The sequence below is a fragment of the Apodemus sylvaticus genome, chromosome 6 (genome assembly GCF_947179515.1).
Source record: "Apodemus sylvaticus chromosome 6, mApoSyl1.1, whole genome shotgun sequence".
In the NCBI taxonomy this organism is placed as follows: domain Eukaryota; kingdom Metazoa; phylum Chordata; class Mammalia; order Rodentia; family Muridae; genus Apodemus; species Apodemus sylvaticus.
This window is the reverse complement of record NC_067477.1, coordinates 97,650,582-97,671,002: the sequence shown is the minus strand read 5'-3', so window position 1 is coordinate 97,671,002 and position 20,421 is coordinate 97,650,582. Positions and strand designations below refer to the sequence as shown.

Below are 20,421 nucleotides of genomic sequence, written 5' to 3'. Positions count from 1 at the left end.
ACAGCAGTCTGGTAAAGTAACTAATACAAGTGAGGAAATGACAGTCCTGCTGTCCAGAGCTCACAGGTCAGCCACTTCGTGTTTCTAGTGTTCCTAAGGAAGGCGCGGCAATCCTAAGAACTTTCCCCACCCAGCAAAGAGGAGAGCTTGGGGAGCTTCAGACTCAAAAGTTAAAAAAAAAACAAAACTTGTAGAGTGTGTGTGTGTGTGTGTGTGTGTGTGTGTGTGTGTGTGTGTTAGATTATGGCATGTGGGTATGTGGGTATGTGGGTATGTGGGTACATGTGTATGCCTGTAAATGTGCATATTTGTATGTTAGATCATATGTGTGCATTTGTGTGTGTGTGTGTGTGTGTGTGGTGTGTGTGGAAGAGCAAGTATTGAGGAGAAGAGGAGGAAAGCCCTGCTTTATCGTAAGACAAGAATACAAGGGAATTGTACCCTTCCTGTGGGGTTTTAAATCATAGTTTGTGGTATCTTATACATGGCCTAAGAGATTCTTCGTCTTACAGAAGAAAAGTAAGTAGTGGTAAAGTTTACCGTACCAAAGATAATTAGCCTCTGAAAATCTGTTTGCACAGAGACCAAAAGTTCTCAAGAGGAGCAAAGTGAATGGTAAATTCCTTTTTGGATGAAAATGATCACTGGTGTGCTTTCTTTTTCTTTTCCCCCTCTGGTATCTTCTAGAACTGTGTCTTCAGTTCTGCTCACACATGCACAGCTATTATAGAAATGTTTTGCATGTCGATTTTTTTATTCCCACATGTGTGCATCTTGTGTGTGTGTGTGTCCATCCCTGTCTGTGTGTGAGTATGTGTTATGTATACAAGTCTGGGGTGTAGAGGTCAGAGGACATGTCTCCTGTCCCCCCACTGTGCACACTTTGATAGCTGCCCATGAACTTCTAGAGGCTGTCCTGTCTTCTCCCATCTTGTAGGAGTATTGAGATTCCCAATACTCACTACCCTGTTCCCTTTTATATACATTTTAAAAATCAGAACTGGGCTCTCCAGGCTTCAGTGGCAAGTGCTTTTACCTACAACCCAGTCTCCAAAGCCTAGACTTTCTTTGGGATTAGGAATTTACAAAATCATTTGTCTTAAGTCAAAGGCATAAGTACCAGCTAAGAACTTCTAAAGACACCTAAAACTTGAAGGCCAGGCCTGATGAGGGTCACAGATTATAGAACTTTATATGGCTTTCTCCAAACACCCCTTTTGCCATTCTCCTCCTCTGTGCTTTAGCAAAGACTGTTGCATTGCTCCTGAGTCTTCCCAGGAAGAATACAGCAGCCTTTAGGGAGTGGGACCCACCCATAGTCCTGACTTGCAAAAGCCAAGATGGGAGAGCTCCTGCAAACGGCTGAAGATGAAGGGCCACAACTGACATCATAAAGGCCCCCCTTTTCTCCCTTTCTCTTTGGAAATCTGATGTTTAAAACAGTTGAAACATGTTATGAAAACAAGCCAAAGGCCACTGGGATTTGTCCTTAGCTACACATGAGTACTTGTGCATTCCTAACATGCTCCATGCACTGTCCTGGGGACAGTGCCACAGCAAGGGCTGAAATACTTCTCTGGACTCTGGGATCTGACTACTGAGATGCAGTCTTCACAATCCTGAGGAGATCTTTCTCTGAATCATCACACAGGGAGTGAGTGCACTAGTGATCAAAGTACTGCTTCAGGATGCTTCATCTTGGTGTCTGCTGGACCTCACTTAAGAGTCACCTAGGAGACACACCCCCGAGTGAGTTTGTGAGTGCAGTTAAGAGAGGATTGTGAGAAGTGAAAGAATCAATCCTGAGTGTAGGCAGCACCACCTGTGGGCTGGGACTCAGGGAAAACCAAAGAATGAAGTGCACGTGTGCACATATCTCTACTACCTTACTGTGCACATGCAGGGCATGCTAAACCATCCTCTGTGCCATTTTTGCCATGATGGGCTGTGCATTCTCAGACTGTGAGGCCTTCCTACTCTAATCATGGTTGTCGGGTGATCCGTCACAGCACTGGGTAGGAATGATGGAAAGAAACACAATACTTGCCCATGGAAGGAACACATCGGGAAAGGCCATTCTTTTTAAGAAGTCAAACTTTTGCCACACTCCAAGGTCTCTGTGTACCTTCTTCTGCCAGGCTCAGCATTAGAACTCCACTCAAAAGGCACTGCTGGGCCAAGCATGGTTATGCACACCTTTAACCCTAGCACTCAGGAGGTGGAGGGAGGCAGCTCTTTTAAACCTCAAGGCCAGTCTCATTCACGTGGTGAGTTCTAGGTCAGCCAGAATTATATAATAAGGCTCTCTTTTAAAAATAAAAACAACAAAAGTCCCACAATACAAACAAACAGAGATAAGAGTGTCTTATTTCTTCAAGCCATGCTTCAGCTCAGTCTAATTGTATCGATTCATTCACAGTCCTCTGTCTAGTTTCTCTCACTCTATGCTTTATTTATCCACCCTGTTGTAGTTTGCTCTTCCTTTCTGCTACAAAGGCTCTGCTGACTTCACAATATGATTGACTAATCATCCTATTATAATCAAGATTTGGGTGTTTTGAGATATTCTGCTATTCTGCTAAAGATGGTCTTGCACGACTTTTATCAGAAGAGGCATGGAACACGATAGATATGGGTGATGGCTTAATGGAATCCCTGGCTGATAAGGGTCATGTCCACCCCCTTACACACAGTGTGCTGATTGTGTTTGGCCTTAGGGTTGATGAAGAGTCTTAGCTGTTCCACGTTCCCCATCCTGATTGGCAGCGTCAAGCTTTTCATGTCTTTTTGGTTGTGTATTGATTTCCTGCGTCCGGAGCCTGGTGCGGTCAAACACACATTTAAAAGCCTATTTAGCATTTGGGTGATCTCTTTTGTGATGTGTCTGTTCAAAAACAGTTGCCAGTTTTCATTTTAACATTTTGTTAATTTGTTGAACTTTTTCCTTCAAATTTACTAATTTTCGTTTATGTGGCTGGGGGGGGGTATTCATGTGACTACAGGGCTGTGAGCATGCAGAGGTGCTGGGACAACTTTCACATCTGGCCTCTCCTCCCACCGTGGGATCCTGAGTCTGAACTCAGGCTGTCAAGCTTGCAGCAAAGTGCCTTTCCCTGCTGAAGCAGCGTACTGGTCAGCATTCTGCATATTATTGGTACAATGTGTAGGAAATTCTTTTTTTTTTCCTGTGTGGACTACTGCTACAAACGTGAACATATTTCGGGCTTTGCTTCACTATAGTAAGCTGGACTGTGGATATCTCACACTTCTGCTGAGTGAATCTATTTACAACAGTGGCGGAGTTGGGACCCTACCATCTCACCGGAACTGGGTCGAGAAGAGCAGATTGGGTTCTGGGTCCTGAACTGCTGACCAAGCACTATCAGGTACTACCAAGTATCACCAAGCAGTAGCACCCTTCACATTGGTGGCCACAGCAAGAGCTGCCCTTCTGAGACTGACAGGGTTTTGATGGCTGCGCTCCCAAACACTGGCTTTCATGTTAGGCTAGATAGAACTTTTGTTTTCCAGTGGCTCAGCTCCACGCAGCCCTGCTGCAGAGTGCAATGTCTGGAGCTGACAGAATCCACAACTTGGTTGAGCTATAAAGTGAACTCAGTTCTAGCAAACTCACCATGGAAAAGGGCAGTGTCTGTCACACATCAAAGAGAGACTAACACAGAGACTTAGGCCATGTATAGAACATTTTAATACACAGATCATGTTACCATACATTAGTGCAATGCCTCAAAACACAGTGCAATTCTACAGGGAGACACATATACATATATCCCCTAACATTAAACCTCATCTGGACACACTCACATGAGGCCAACATGATTGTACTTTGTCTAATAATAGCTTATAACACAAGTTCACCAAGAGGGTTGGGCATGAGCTGAATCACTGCTGTAAGGAGCTAACTGCCGCTTGGTTTGATTGGTTGCCTGTTTATCTATGCAACAATTAGACCTCAAACTCCAAACACAGAGCAAAACCTGGGCCATTTTTTTCTTTTACAGATTATTTAGCCATTAACACCCTGAAGCTTCCAGCTTAAAAAAAGCAGCCCACGATGTTCTCATTGAACACATTATATAACAGATGCCAAAGGCTTTAAAATCAGTGTGGGAAGACCTACCCTCCTAAGTTCTTGAGTAAACCCCCCTTCACAGTATTACTGCTCCTTATCAATCAGTCATGGAACACGGGATGCCTGCCTGTGACTCCTAAGGAACATCAATTAGCTCACTCCTCGAGTTCTCCCAGAAGACAGCACGTGCTTCACACAATGAACACAGAGATGTAACACTGTAAAAGTAAACCAGTGTATGATCTGATCCAAGTTTGACTTTTACTATGATAATAAAATATCATAATTCTTCCCTTGCGGGAAAAAGGAGATTTTTTTTGAATATTTTAAGCGTAGAGATCTCAAACCTACTGTGCATGTGCGAGGGGTTGGGTGGTACATTTAGGATGACGACTCATTTCCCAAACATACTCTCTTCATGTTCTTCTTTAATTAGGGAAAGAGACATGCATCTTCCTTCAGTCAGGAGGAGATATACTTTAATTCAGAAGATTGGACCTCAGTTTAAAGCTTTCTTGTCCTTTGGCCAAGTTGGTGTCTGCTCATGTCCTCTGGGATTTCCCAGGTGAACTAAGTACACAGGACTTAACTAAGAAAATCACAATTTTCGGGGGGGGGGATGTGGCTCAAATTTCTCTTAAAAATATCTATATAGGAGTTGAGTAATACACCTGTGTAATTGAGGGGGGGTAGTTAAGGCCATCACGAGTTCCAGGCCAGCCTGGGCTACATAGTTATACTTATATTCAAGCAAAAACAGGTAAATAAACACGCAAACAAAGTAGAAAACATAGAAAAACCTGACCTGTTTTTAATGAGACAAAAGCATGTCTCAGTTGAATTATAGCGACCTAACTAAACTATGAACATCCTTTGTGAGAAAATACCCAAAATTCCAGTTCCTTAGAAAATTTTTAGTATTAATATAAGCACCAAAAAGAAAAAAACTCCAAACAAATAAAACAACAAGGAACAGAACCAAAATTCACCAAGTCCTAAAAGTAGACTCAGAAGGAAAGTGTCTGAGATGCTTAATGAGTCCTGGTGCCCTCTAGTGGGCATAGTGGAATTGCAGAGGAGCTCAATTTCTTGGAGAAGACAAAATATTCTATGTTACCCTTTGATAGGAAATTATTTTCCAAGAAGTAAGGCACTGTCTAGGTTTAATAAACTCATGCAATACTTCCACAGGGAGAAGATTTTGACTAGTTCACATTCTGTCTTTTACCTTTTGGGTGTAGCGAAGAAACTGTTTCTCATGTTGGCCTAGACCAGGCCTTCTTTCAGAGTTTCTTGTGAAATCTGCTAAGAAGCCGCAGGCACATTTATAGCAAGCCGACACACTTCCTGTTCCTGAAGGAGTCCTTCCTGCCCATCCCTCCACTACTCTTCTGTATGTGCCTGGCTCATGGCCCTTGGAGCTTTTCAGAAAAGAGGGACAACCTGACTCAGGCAGCCTCAATGCACGGGCAGTTGCAGCTGCGTAAGGGCCATCCCCAGAGCCACACCACAAAAGGTAAAGCATATGTTGGTTTTGTCAAGAATCTTCAATGAATTGGCATAGTATAGAACAGCCATCGTGAAGGGGTAGCATCAGGGGCTGGTGCCTTGAACAGATGACCTGCCCTCAGAAGTAACTTCTTCCAAATGCTCCTTGCAAAAGAGTAAAAGTCTCACTTATGGCTCTATGAGCTATGCCTTGATTCTATATTTCTGACTAAAAACTCCAAGATTCCAAAGCAGAAAAGCATTATAATAGTCAGCAGTAATTGGAGGGTGTCTTTCGTGATGTTTCCTGTTGACAAAACTTGAGTAGTTAGCAGAAAATAACGAAGTTTCTCAGGGGGAATGCAAAGAAAAAAAGGAAATGTGGGATTCACAGTAAAATACAAATACAAATGAAATGTTGGTTCTTCGGGATCACTGGGCCTTGTTCTCTGTGAACAGAACTCTATTCCTGTGGAGGACCACTATCTGCTGTATAAGCAGTCACAGAATGGTTGTACACAGACTGCATTCTCAATAACAACAGTCCCCAGACAGCCAGAAGACAGAGCGTGGTGAAGAACAGCTGCACGTGGACTTCCCTGTAGCTGGCCAGAGTCTCCTTCAGGCCACAGCCTCACCAGTCCAGCTTCAGGTCCGCTTTACTCCACACATACTTCCCGCCACGCTTCAGAAACATCTTTTCGTCAAAGCCACTGAACTTTATCGCTTCTTCCACGCCGACATCCAGGATGGACTTGGAAGGGTCCTTCCGGCCACCGGTGCAGTTCAGAAAGCGCATCTGGGAAAAGCCAAGGTAGAACTATGTTTCCATGTGGTTTATGCTGTAAAACTCAACTGAGGATATCCTATGAAAAGCATTTCTGACATCCCAAACATGACCTATGTGTATTGAGATCTAAGATAGACTCTAAGACGCCCAGCTCATGCAACACACATCCATGCCCAGGGTGTCTTGAACATATGCAGAGGCTTAGTGTCATGGACAGTAAGTACAGTCTTACAACCAGAGGACTTGATCCTTTCTTGGAGTGGAGAGGACATTAAGAACAGACTCTCTCTAAATGTGGACATCTGAATCTGTTAGACACGTGCACTGAGGCAATTGAGAGCACAGCACAGAGCAGAGCAGAGTGGCTGCTACCCTGTGTGGTGAAATTCAGCTGCATGACCTCAGTAAAATGGCGGCTGTGTGTGATGTGAATCCTCACTCAGGCATCTCCGGAAAGGAATAGGGCATAAGACAGGCTACTGAGGTGGGCTATGTGAAGATCACATGGTTTACTGAAGAGCGTTGTTCAAAATCTCCAGCAAATCGTGACAGTTTATACTTTAAAATAACTTTCATTGTCCTCTTTTCTTTAGACCCATAACCTGAGAATTTTTTTGGTAACTTTCCCCCTTAAACTGCATAAACTTCATGTTGACAATTAAGTACAACTGCTGTAATTTATCATTGATTAATTTGCAGATAACAAAACACAGAAGTTAAAAGCCAAGGTCAATACTGTGCCCTTTGTTCTTTTTGTAGTTCATTTAAAAAAACAAAAAACAAAAAAAACCCAAAAACCACACACACAGTCTGGAATGGAATTGTCTGTCCTCTGGGGAATATCAGGAGAAGTTGTAAATTCAAAAGTTCTAAATAACAACAACAAAGAAAAGGAAGGCAAGTGTGATTTCATTCCTTTTTAAAGAAGGGCGGGTTTTCCTTTGGAAGCAATGGTCATGGAGATAACGTTGGTGGTGTCTGAAGGGGACAATACGACTTCCCCCCATTGTCAAGGTTCATCTGCAGTGCAGGTGGTGGCAGCCCCTGAATTATCCAAGACAGTGTGGAGTGGAGGTGACAGTGCTGCTGTCACAGCAGAACCCTCAGATCCACACAGGTCACACAGTGGAGGGCTCTACTGAGTGGGACAGCCTTATGACATCTGCAGAGGCATGACTACATGGGATGTCATTTAATGATAGCTAGTGCCCGTCCAGCTCAGGATAATGCCAGAGCTGTGCAGATGGCATGTGAAGCCAGGACAGTCCCATGCTGACAGTAAACCAGCGAAGGACTAGTGGGCGTCACAGATGCGTACTGAAGGAGCTCAGCTTAGCTCATGTCCAGCAGTGCTAGCTCTAAAGTGATTTTATAGCTCATGGGGAATACTCACATATTCATCCAGAATAAGGTAGGAGTCTTTCATCTGCAGTGGAAAAGAGAATCAAACTTTAGTTTTCATCTAGCATACATTGTTTATTTTGTAATATCTCACTGACTGTCCCCCCTATGGTGTGTGTCTGTGCCTTGAATGTTTTCTTCTTCCAACATTTTCCATTTATTTGCAGGCCTATGGAATGGCCTCAGCAGTGGAAAATCTGCAGGGTTCAGCCCTTCCAGTCATTCTGGATTTTCTGCCTCAGACCAAAGACTTTTATACTGAGGCCTGTTTTGAGCACCGGTTTCTTTTACCCTCGAGCTATTTCCAGGAGAGCTGTTGTCAACTCTCAGTCCCCACCACAGTGGCCACCATTCAAGGAATTTCCCAGGTTTTCAATGTTCAAGCCACGCTCTCTGCAAAGGACTGGGTTTCTGAAGCTCCGAACATTACTGTAACCTGATGTGAGATGATTTTGCATTCTTGGGTGTATTAGGCACAGATGTGCTGTCTGTAGGTAGGTTTTAACAAACATTTTTTTTCTAAGAAAGGTCGGGCACCAAATAATATTTCTTTTTTCCTCCTGTCTTCTTCCTTCCTTTCTTCTTCCCTCTCCTTTCCCTTCCCTTCCTTCTCTGCTCTATTGTTCCTCCTTTTTGAGATGGGATCAGGTAGCCTAGGCTGACCTTGAACTCACTACATAGCCAAGGATATCCTTGAGTATTTGGTCCTCCTGATACCACTTCATGAATGCTGGATTACAGATGTGCAAGCGACCATTTTTAGCTGTGCTGGGGGATTAAATCCAGAACTTCCCGACAGCATTCTCCCAAGTAAGACACATTTCTAGACCAGTTAATATTTCTGGATGTCCCTGTTGTGTGTCTGTGTGTCCCTGTTGCTCTGCACCACACCGTGGAAGTCACCACAACCCAAACCAAGAAATGCAAACCAGAAGTAAAAATAATGAAAGAATGTGATGTGACCCTGCTCCTTGGCAACTTTAAATATAGACCCTGGGAACTAGCAAACCATTTCTTGTACATTTTATCCAACTTTTAAAATGATCACTAGAAAGGGTGTAAGGGACCTTTGTAATGACACTGACAGTGACACGGAAACAGTTACACCTTTCCTAAATGTTTGAGTCATATCACATGCTTCTCTGACACATGTAGCATGTGTGTGTGTGTTAATTTTATGTTGAGTTATACATATGATTAAACATATAATCACCTCATCTCTGAGGTGGTCGAGTCAAACCCATTCTTGGGTAGAAAAGAAACTACTGTCCTTGAAGAGCCCACCCCCGATGAAAGATGCTCATGCTGACCCTCCATCTCTTTGATTCTAGGATTGTATTCCTTTCCCCCTCTCCTTCCAGAATGCCTAGAATAACAAGATGGCAAATGGCAAAGCTCTGGTGAGAGAAAGTCACCACGTTCCCCACTTAGGATCAGGGTAGCTATGGGGTAGTGAACAAGGCAGCTTTTGCTGCATCCAACCTTCTGATTAGATTCAGGCACCAAACAGGACACCTCTTTGTGACGCTCTAAGAATGCTTCGAATTCTTCATTGCTTATAAGAAATCTTTCTGCTTCCCTCAGGGCATCTTCTCCTGAGTTCTCACCCTCAATTAGGAGGCACTGGAAAACCTGGAAGAGAATAAAGCATGCGGTAGGCCAAGAGCATACACCATCATTCACTAGGTCTGCAGAGAACAGAAACCCCTTCCCAAGTGATGAGCCTATGCAAATCAGGGCCAGTGAGCTCAGAATACTATGGCTGTCACTGCTAAGTCTGTGATGACTTGCAATATAAGGCTCTGAGCCGCAAGTGATGGAGCTGAGGAGGTAAAGATGCTTGATGATTGCCTATCTCAGTATAGAGCCCACAGACATGAGATTTCTAAGTGGGAACTGAGCCCGACCACTGATAGCCAGTATCTTGAAATGACCTATTGTGAGGCCTGAGTGTGAGGCAGAAGATTGTAGGGAAAGACCCTGAGTGAAGAACAATCCAAAGTAAGGAGGGGAAATGCATAGATGAATTTTAAGAATAAGAGGATAAAGGGAGAAGAATAAGAGGCAGTAAGAGTTAGAGTAACTCTGAGGTGAGGAAGAGAAAAAGTGGACATTGTGACAGATGACTGGTTGAGGCCAGCCATAGGTCTCTGGGATCCTCTCTCAGAAATCTCTGCCTCTCCACTGGTCAGTTCTGGCTCTTTCTATCACCCACCATTCCTTACTTGTTTTTCACTTATTCTGTGCCTCAAGGTGTTGCTGACTTTAGATTTTGATACATCTATTTTTTAAAAATCTCTAAAATATATAGCATGTTTTGCTTCCCCCAAACTTCCAAACATATTACAGTCTAATCAAAGGAAAATGAATATCTCTTCATCTCCACTGTGTGGCTTACTATATAAAGATGATCAAAGGTGACCTTGAAATGACAGCTTTCCATGGGTGAGTGTGACAGTGAGCTAGCTGCGGCCCTCTTGTCTGGGTCAGCCCATATGTGGAAACTCTTCCTTGCTTTCAAAATACAGTCAAATGCAACTTCCTTTAGTATGTTTTGCAATTCAGCTTGGTATGCCCCTACATTCCCAGATTCTCCACATACAAATGTCATGGAACATGCGTCCTCCATACTGTAGTCCTTGCCAAAACTCAGTTCCCAAATCTTATCCTTAGGTGTGTCTACTCTGTCTCCAGGTACAGATTCAAAGGAACTACAGAGGAGTTACCATGTGGCTTGTTAAAAATGAATGCATGTGACAACCCTCCCACCCATGCCTGCCCTTATTAAATATAACATCAGGGAGAGGATTGAGAAACTGCCTTCTTAGCAACCCTCCTTGATGGGTTCTGAACAGCCAGGTAGAGAAAATTTGAATTTGCAGTGATTTTTTTTTTCTGTCGATTGTGGTCCTATCTATGGTAGACTGACTTGTATCTTTGTGAACTTGGGCTATCTGCTGCTATCTGGGCCAGTTGCAAAAAAATGCATTTTGAAATAAAGTCTGACAGTGCTCTATACACTCTCCTGTGGCCAAGTAATTCAATGCAAACTTGCGAGCATTGAAATTCAAGAGGAACATCTAGCCCCATCCACACAAGCTTGGAGTAGGAAGAAATAATAATCTATTATTATTATTATTATTATTAATTATCATCATCATCATTATTACTATCTAAATTATTCTTCAGAACATCTCCAATCATTCAACATGGCCTTGACCTTTACTCTCAGACAAGTCCTGAAGGAAATTATTTTAAGATTTTTGCAAACAGAATATGAGACAAAGCATAGTGAAGCTGTAAGCCTAACAGAGAAGAGTCAAGGTCCTGGATAGAAAATCCCAGCATCCTCAGTGTTCCTGTTGTTTTCAGTGTCACTGGGCTAAGCTTCTCCTGAGGGTTTTGTGGATTAAAGTCAAGCATGTCCCAGTGTGGATTCACCTTCCAGCGCACAGGGCTCAGAGCCCGGATGTGTTCATTCATGTCTTCATCCACGTTGAAGCGGTTAATGACGGAATTGATCTTGAAAGCCACCTTGTAATCCCTGCACCACCTCCTCAGCTTCTGAAGGTTTTCCACGTGGTTCTTTTTTCCTTGACCACGACCAATCAAAACATTAACCTGCTCGTCGAAGCTGTCACAGGAGATAGCAAGAATGTCCAAATAGTCTCCTACAGGACAATGATAATAAAAATAATTTAAAAAATTCTCCCTGAGTCCTCAATTTCATGTATGTCTCTTTATAGTAAGGCCCGATGTCTTCACAGCAGTGTTTTAAAATCTTTTATGATTCCCTGTCTCAAATACATGAAAGTCAGTGACGTGAATTACATGCGGTGTGTATGTTATCATTAGAATACATACACATATATGAATGCACAGAGATATTTAATGTCAATTTTAAACTCTGCATACATGTATATACATGAAGAATCAGTGGCATATTTTAATCAAATTTTCCACTTGTTTCATCTTCAAGATTATGTAAGTTATGAAGCCTATTTCTATTAATTATAGATTTGCTTTGCCCATCACACAGATAAAATTGCTTCATAGGAAATAAATATCTAGTATTTTTGCCAGGGTCATGAGCTTCCTTTTGACATGCCTTTTACTATATCTTACTCACTACATTTAATTTACTATATAATTATGTACAGACATTCTGTTCTATGTCAGATACAACTGATCTAGAGGCAGAGAAAACCCAGATAAAGAGGAACCACCACTCAGCCAGGCCTACCCTGTTAACTCACTCATTAAGAGTTCTGATTGGGAGTCATTTGAAGAGCTCAGAAAATACTAAAAATCATCTTGGCTCGGCTCTCTATCCTGGTTTCTGAAGCTTCTGTTTTCCCTCTGCTGCCTGTGACCTCTCTCTTCCTGCCCTGATTCCTGCCCTCCCCTGTCTGAGAAGGGCAGGCGTCCCCAGGGCTGAGATACTCCTCGCAGATGACCAAGTTTAAACTCTCAGGGTCACTGAGAACTTACAAACTTCTCTATTTTATCTTAACATTTCTTTTCATAGTATAGAAGCTAAGCGCTCTGAAATTTCTTTTGGACACTGTTCTTTGTGTTCAGTATTCTCTGTAGTCACGAAAAGACTAATTTTAGCTCCTATTTAAGGCTTAATTCCTGTTGCCTATATTTAACAAGCACAGACTGGAACCAGAATAAAGGCTGTTACTTAAAACAACCCAACATGTTCCAAAACTTGTCTTCAGGTAAATTCCTAAAGGGATATCAAACCAGGATGAGGCAACTGGACATAGAGTTTCTAACAAAACCAAGGGAAAACAGAAGTTCAAAACCAAACACATAAAAACCAGTTCTTTCCGGGTGGTGCCCGGAAACCTTAGCTGGCTGATGCACAGGAACACTGAACACCTGTGAGTCCATCGCTGCAACCTGATGCCCCCCTCTCTCTCTTCTTTGCTGTGTTTCTGTGATGTCCCCTTCTCCCTCCCGGTCACAACACTTGGGAGGAATGGTTTGACAGAGCCCATCTGTTTGCACAGTCCCTGTGTTTGTCCAGAAGACCAGAGGCTCTCATGGGATACTGTGTGTGTGTGTGTGTGTGTGTGTGTGTGTGTGTGTGTGTTTCTGAATATACTGCTGCTGCTGCTGCTGCTGTTGCTGCTGCTCCAGCTTGTGTAACCACAGTGAGTGTTGTGTGTGTAAGCTCCAGTCACGGGGCCATGTGTCAGGACTGTATAAACCTAAGTGTTGGGGTCCCAGTAGCTATGCACTTAACATTATGTGCCTAAGTGACCACTACTAAGTGGTCACTACTAAGTGACCACTCTCTGATCCAAGACCCAAGTGAGTGGTTGTAAAGACAACCCAAACATTACCTGAGGTTTGAGGCTAGGAAGAAAGCAAAACCTGTGTAGGGTCAGTTAGAGGTTGGCTCTGGGGCAGAAGTTCTCTCTGGACACAGTGATTCACACCATTGTCCTTCCGTGTATTACTCTGCATTTGTTCTTACTAAGAGTCTTGGCAAACTCCTAACTTGGAGTTGTGAGGCTCTGACCAACTTTCCCTTGTGCACATAGATCCAACTTCAAGTTATTTGCAGACATTTTGAATTGGCATATTTAACACAGAATATGGTTTTATATCTCCTGGGATAGTTTGAGGATATGGCACATTTCCATCTAGTATAAAAGTCAATTAACATTTGTCATCGGCAGCTACCCAGCTGCTATGAAGAGAGTGTTGTCTTTGGCTTTTGCAGTCTGTGTGTTCCTCTTTCTCTAGGCAATGATGCTGGGTCACATCAGCATTTCTGAGCAGCCAGTCTCTGACACTGCTGCAGTGATCCTCCTGCTCACACTCCTTGGCACAGAGGCAGTTATTTCGAGCTGATCCTAGAGAAAAGGCACTGTCCAGGTCCACCCTCTAAAACACGGTCCACCGCTCTCTCTTCGAGGTGCTTTTGTTGTCTTCTTTCTCTCACTTTGCACCTCCCTGTGGTCTCCACCCAGTGCCTCCTTTCACAGACGTCCGGTTTAATGTTCTACCCCAGCTTTCTCCCTGAGTCACTGTCCCTGCTTCTAAATAGCCCCCTTTCCTGCACAAATTTTATAGACAGCCTCACCCACAAGTACGACACTTGTCTGCAGGCACCCCTGCAGATGCATCCTGTGATCATATCTGGTCAGTATCTCCAACCAAAAGTGACAGCCTTCTCTTTGAATGACATCAGAGCTCCAAAGGGTCACAAAACAAGGGCAGAGAAAGAGACCTGAGGGGAGGTTATAACTGTCTTCTAAACTGAATGCAGTCACAACTGCACAAGAGCTGCGTCATGTCATGTATTGCTCCAAAGAGACTGAATCTGGACAACTTTGGACCAACGATACGGTTCTCAGAAAATCTTAAGGACCCTTGAATTCAGTCAGACCATGTGATGTGGGCTTCTGATATGACTAGATTTACAATCACCTTAGTCCTATGAGGTTTTAAAAGGGGAGGGGGTTCTTACTAGATATAAATATATAGATCAGGCTGGCATTGAACTCAGAGATTCATCTGTCTCTGCCTCCTGAGTTCTTGGATCAAGGGCACTCACTACCCTGCCCTGTCTCTACCACAGACATTTATATGGCTATAGAAGTATGCTGATTTTCTTTAGTAATCACTAAGTTTAGACATTAGTTATCTATCCATGCTATATTGGAAGGCATAGCAAAGATCTGTGTGCTGACATGATCTGTTTTGTGCTTCCCAATACCTGTTTATTTAGCACCCAACAGAAACAAAATAAACTAGCCCCACACACAGACAGAATCGGATTATACTTTCTTCCCTTCCAGTTCCCCACATGCTCAGGCCTGGAGCCTAGCGGGAGGAAACACAGGGTCAACAGTGCAAGGCGCAGCCACCAAGGCGTCATTTGAGAAAACTTACCGTAGTCCTTGAACCATCTCTCCCGGATGAGGCTGCCGTTGCTTACCACGCTCACAGAGGGCAGGGCTAGCTCCTCCTTGCAGAACCTCACCAGCTTGCCCAGGTATTCACCCCTGTCCTGGAGGAAGGGCTCTCCTCCTGAAAAGTTGATCTTCTCCATACCTGTGAGGGGAAAATCTATATTTTTGTACTTTCCAAACACCGATTTAATTATTTATATTTATAATATATTATATGTTATATTATATTTCTAAGCACTATTTATTATTGGTTTATGGGGTTGTAGAGATAGCTCAGATAGTTCCCAGCAACCACCTTGAACAGCTGGAAATTTCCTCCAGGGAATTCTATGTCTCTGGTGACATCAACAAATGTATGTACAGACACACATACATTAAAATAAATATTATTATTTTATTTTTTTACTCTCTCTCTCTCATTCTCTCTCTCTCTCTCTCTCTCTGTGTGTGTGTGGTGTGTGTGTGTGTGTGTGTGTGTGTGTGTGTGTGTTTTATGAGCTTATAACAGCTGTGATGTCGGGGCACAGATCCTGGTTTTGTCAAACAGCAAAGGCTTGGATGAGCTAGTTGGCAGGTGAATCCAAAAGGTGCCTTTTTAACAAGATACCATGCTTTCAGCTAGGAAAGCAAAGACAGGGCTACATTACTAAACTCCTGGTGATAAAAGACCAGACCTTGATGTAGGTCCAGTGAGATTACAAAGCTTACAGTCTTTACTGTGTGTAATGAGCCAGTATCGATTTGAACTGAGTGAGGCAGAGCCTGCTGAGTGGTGCTATGTATGTACTGTATGATTTCATTATCACAGAATCAGGCAAGTCTGACGTGAGCATCAGAAATCCTCTTGGGAGTCCTCATGGGGTCAGTGTGGTGGCTGGAGGCCAGAGTGCACCTGGAGCACTGGCCAATGATTTTTCTCTTTCCCAGCTGTGCTCCAGGGAGAATTCTTGGCTGAGTGAGTCATCTGGAAGTTCAGCTAGCAGGCTTGCCTCCTAGACACATATGCTGTGCTTCAGTTAAAGGGCAGCCAGAAAGAGAAGGTAGTTTCTAGGTCAGCAGGTATTCTGGAAAGAGTAGAAGGGCAGAAGGGAGGGAAGGAGAAAGGGGAGGCTCGGAGGAGAAGATGCTGTATTCGAACTTCACTGCTGAATTCGTACCTGAGACTGATTGATGGAGGGCGGCAGCAAGTCTTGGGAAGAAAATCCCTTGACATGCCTGTCAAAAAATATTTTAAGGCTCACAAGGGGCTGGAGAGGTGGCTCAGTGTGTAGTAGTGACAGCCGGCCCTCCTCCTTCCAGATGGGAGGAAAGACCGGAGAATATGCAAGGCTGAAATATTAATCAACATTGTACATCAGCAGTGAACCAAAGGGAAACCCTGTCTCAAACACGGTTTGACAAGGCTAAGACTGAACTAACATCTGAAATTGTCCTATGATGTTCAGAGGCTGGCTGTGCCTAACAGGTGACCAGACTAAGACACACACACATCCATGCACAAACTCATACACACAAACTCACACACACACACACACACACACACACACACACACCATGTGTACACACAGATTGTTTTTTAAAGAGAGAGAAGTTTCCAACAATGAATACAGATGAAATAGGGTGAAACTTCTGCCAGGCTGTTCACATAGAGGACTTGGGTTTCCCCACAACCTGCTTTCTCACTCAGTGTTTCTGGAAATCAGATTCCTCTAGGAAAACTCTGTTCCAAATACAAGATGAATAGGGGTCACTGACCACACACATCTGCCACCAGGAGTGATTTCCATGGTCCTGGCCAGGTCACCTTCCAGACTGGAGGTCCTTCTTATCTACACAGTGCTCCTTAGGATTCATGCAAAACTACCTGTTCCCTGCTGTGTCAAGTTTTCATGGAGCCCTTCCCACTCCCATTCAATGTGCAACTGTCCTGGAACACCCTGGCTTGTGTCTGGCCCAGGAACTTACCAGCCTGTTTGAGCAGAAGCAGTCCTCGCTTGGCCTCCTCCAGGGGCAGCACGAAGGATGTCTTGGCTGTGTGGAAGCAGAAGCCACATTTGTAGTTGCACTGACGAGTGAAGTGGTAGTTGACACTAACAGGGGTTGTGGGCTGAGTACTGTTCCTGTCTTCCTGGGTCTCCTGGGTCTCCTGAGGCTCATCCGGGACCTGTGGCTGTTCCTTTCCAGGATCTAGCCACCCCAAGGCTATTCTCAGCCAGCAGAACAGGATGGCCAGGCCACTCCAGAGGGAACCCAGCTGCTGCTGGAACAAGCTCAGCAGCCCAAGAGCTAGAGCAGTGGGCACCAGCATCCCCATGGTGATAGGCACACACCTGCTGCTGCCTGGAAGGGCTTATAAACTGCCCGCGGACCAGCAGCCACGCCCCCAAGCATTTGATCATTGTGTCACAGGGAGGAGGGAAACTCAGTTCAGCAGAGTTTCTGTTTTCTGAAAATGAAAGTTGAACCAGAGCCAAGACTGAACCTCAGACGCAGGCCAACCCACTGCCTTTTCCTGGCTCCCGGCTGCCCCTATCACCCATGTAAACATCTGTCCTGATGATGCTGCAAAGATACCAGCAGCCACCAGTTTCTGAAACAAGTTTCGTATAGACAGACACATAACTGCATCCATTTTTAACAAACAACAACAAAAAATGCTTTAAGCCTCTTACAATGATTATCTATGCACACTCAGTAATTTTTAAATATTTTGCTCTCATTCCCCACCCTCCAATCCCCACACCAAATAAACAAACAAAACAACAAGACAAACCCACCACAGCTGTATGCTGACCTTAACAGTGCCTGGCACTCTCAAACAGACTCAAGACTGGTATAATCCAACCAGAGAAATTTGGCAAAGTAAATGTAGCCATTTTAAAACTTGATTCCTTAGTAACTGGTTTTCTCTCTCTCTCTCTCTGTGTGTGTGTGTGTGTGTCTTTCTTCCTTCCTTCCTTCCTTCCTTCCTTCCTTCCTTCCTTCCTTCCTTCCTCCCTCCCTCCCTCCCTCCCTCCCTCCCTCCCTCCCTCCCTCCCTCCCTCCCTCCCTTCTTTCTTTCTTTCTTTCTTTCTTTCTTTCTTTCTTTCTTTCTTTCTTTCTTTCTTTCTTTCTTTCTTTCTTTCTTTCTTTCTTTCTTTCTTTCTTTCTTTTATGTTACTAAAGGGCATACGATGTAAATATCTCTCAAACTCTTTCCTTTAAAGTTTTGCCAGTATGGTACAATGCCACACTCCTGACAGTCACACTATGCAGCACGTGCCTGGTGCCTTTCCTTCAGGCAAGCTCTTGTATTTCGGTAATAAGGTCCCTTGGAGCAACACATCTAACTTGCTTTGCTCAGTCTCTGGACTTCTCCTCTTTTGTTATCCCAATCTTCCGTCTGACATCTTTCTCTGCAAGCTCTGTGTTCCTCAAGTTGTGTTCTTTGTGCTGTTCCTAGTTCTTCCAGTGTCCGGGGAAGTAGAGAGAGTACACCCATACTCTTCTGTCTGCCTAGGAGAAGGAAGGGACAGTGCTACAGCTAAGGACCGCAAGCCTGCAGAGTTGGTAAGTACCAATGGAAGCACTTTAAGAAGAAACGTTAGGCTTTGAAATTCTACCTATATCCTTTAGTCATCTTTAAAGCCTCTCCAAATGGAACATTTTACCTACTTAACATTGGATAGATAGATACTCTGTTTCCTATTCTTCCTCCTTTGCCTCTAAGGCATCTGCTTTCTCCTGTAAATAAAGAGAATGCAGGTTGTTTGTCCCTTATCAAACTGGATATGAGAAGGGGTTCATATTTCCTGGTTTGTTTGTCAGATTTGGGGATATTTGCATAGCACGTGATGAGGATATCTTGGGGGCGTGGTCCAAATATGACAATGATGTTCATGTACCATTCATCCACACTTACAGATCTGGAAATGATTCTAGACACATTTTGAACTGAGTTTTCACATGCAACAGTTATGTATGTGGAGTTTTATTCCTGTGAATATCCATAAACTTGACTGTTCCAGATTTTGATTTGCACATGTTCAACTTGAATAACCACATGGGAGCTTCTTCCTATGATGCCTTTCATGACCAGGATTTAACGAAAGCTTGTTGGGACCACTAGATAAAGAAGCATTTCCTGGGGCCCAAATGGTCAATACTGGTATTCAAGGTAAGGAGTGAGTATGCCAGAGACATGCCCGCATTCACTATAGTGTTCCCCCACCCCAATCCACAGCCAAGTTGTGGATCCGTGTACGAGCTGATGGAAAGGAAAATATAATTCAGGGTCTGGAAAGAAAACTGTTGGTAAAGGGCTTGACTTGTATTGTGCTAACACTTTCTACAGAGATGAAAACAGGCATCTTTTCATCTCAGTTAGGACAACAATGAAGGACCAATGTACAATTCCAGCACAGTCCAGTTTGGTGAGCCAGTGAGTTTATTGGACTTACAGAGCTTTGAGGATAGGATGCTTAGAAAGAAATGCACCTTGGCAAAGTCCCACCCCATCATGGATGACGCCGTGATAGGAGCTGCATCGTGCAGCCCCTCTTTCAGTTAAACTTAGACTTCCCATATATCCTAGCATTTCCCAGGATCGCTTGAGGTAGTGGGAGCAGGGAGGAGTCACAGCTATACACCAAGTGGAGGTCTTGTGACATTTCCCCACTGCTCTCCACTAAGGCACATCAATCTACTCTGTTACTACAGACTTGAACATCACTAAACTGTTTTTCTGATTGGGGAACAGGAAAATCTTTGCTCCAAAATGGCAATGAGTTGAATCTGTTCTGCCCATAGGGGGGAAGACATACACTTTACAAATGGGGGAACCTGAGTTTGAATCCCAGAAACTATGTAAATGATGGCATGTTTGGTATCACCTGACTGAAACCCCAGCGCTAGGGATATGGAGACAGCCAGATCCTAGGACTTGCTAATGGATTTTGCTAGGCGAGCCCCAGAGGATCTACCTACTTTTGCCATCCCTGTTGCTAGGACTGTAGGCATATTCTGCCATACCTGGCTTTTTATGTGGGAGCTAGAGATCTGAACTCAGGTCTTCATGCTTCCTGAGGATTCTTTACCCGCTGAGCCATCTCCTCAGGCCTCATCCCATTTTCTTAGGAATTGTAACAGACTCCTGAATTAGACTGGACTAGATCCCTCTTTTATCAGAATGTTGTTTATTTGTGTCTGTGAAGAATGTAAAACAAAAATCTGATGGCTGATTCTTGAGCATGGTTCTCTACTCAGATGCTGCTGCTGAGTTTTTGTACTCAGAAGGTGGCGATTCTGCTGAGGTACTGTTCTCAGGTGCTAGGTGATGCTAATGAAGTACTATGCTTAGGAGCTGGGTGCTGCTGCTGAGGTACTATACTCAGGTGCTAGGTGATCCTGCTAAAGTACTGTACCTCAGGTGCTAGGTGATGCTGCTGAAGTACTGTGCTCAGGGGCTGGGTGATTCTGCTGGAGTACTATTCTCAGGTGCTAGGTGATGCTGATGAAGTACTGTGCTCAGGGGCTGGGTGCTGCTGCTAAGGTAATGTGCTCAGAGGCTGGGTGCTGCTACTGAGGTACTGAGTTCAGGGACTAGTTATTGCACTGTGAACTTCTATTTTCCTCAGTAAACAAGTCCTGTTATCTTTGTGAAGAGGGAAAACTTTTTCCTGAAGCAACAGAACATTGCCTGCCCTGAGCCATTGTTGAGGATGGAAACAGAAACCTCT

At 43.9% G+C, this 20,421-nt stretch overlaps 1 protein-coding gene across 1 annotated transcript; it reads right to left on the bottom strand.

The window, feature by feature from the left end:
* Positions 1-3,686: 3,686 nt before the first annotated feature.
* On the bottom strand, positions 3,687-17,043 carry Rsad2 (radical S-adenosyl methionine domain containing 2). Its single transcript, XM_052186022.1, has 6 exons — positions 16,670-17,043; positions 14,685-14,846; positions 11,214-11,443; positions 9,255-9,404; positions 7,765-7,797; positions 3,687-6,380 (listed from the first exon to the last, which is right to left on the bottom strand). The coding sequence occupies exons 1-6, from the start codon at positions 17,016-17,018 to the stop codon at positions 6,216-6,218; spliced, it is 1,089 nt and encodes a 362-aa protein (XP_052041982.1). The 5' UTR covers positions 17,019-17,043; the 3' UTR covers positions 3,687-6,215.
* Between the last annotated feature and the right edge of the window lie 3,378 nt (positions 17,044-20,421).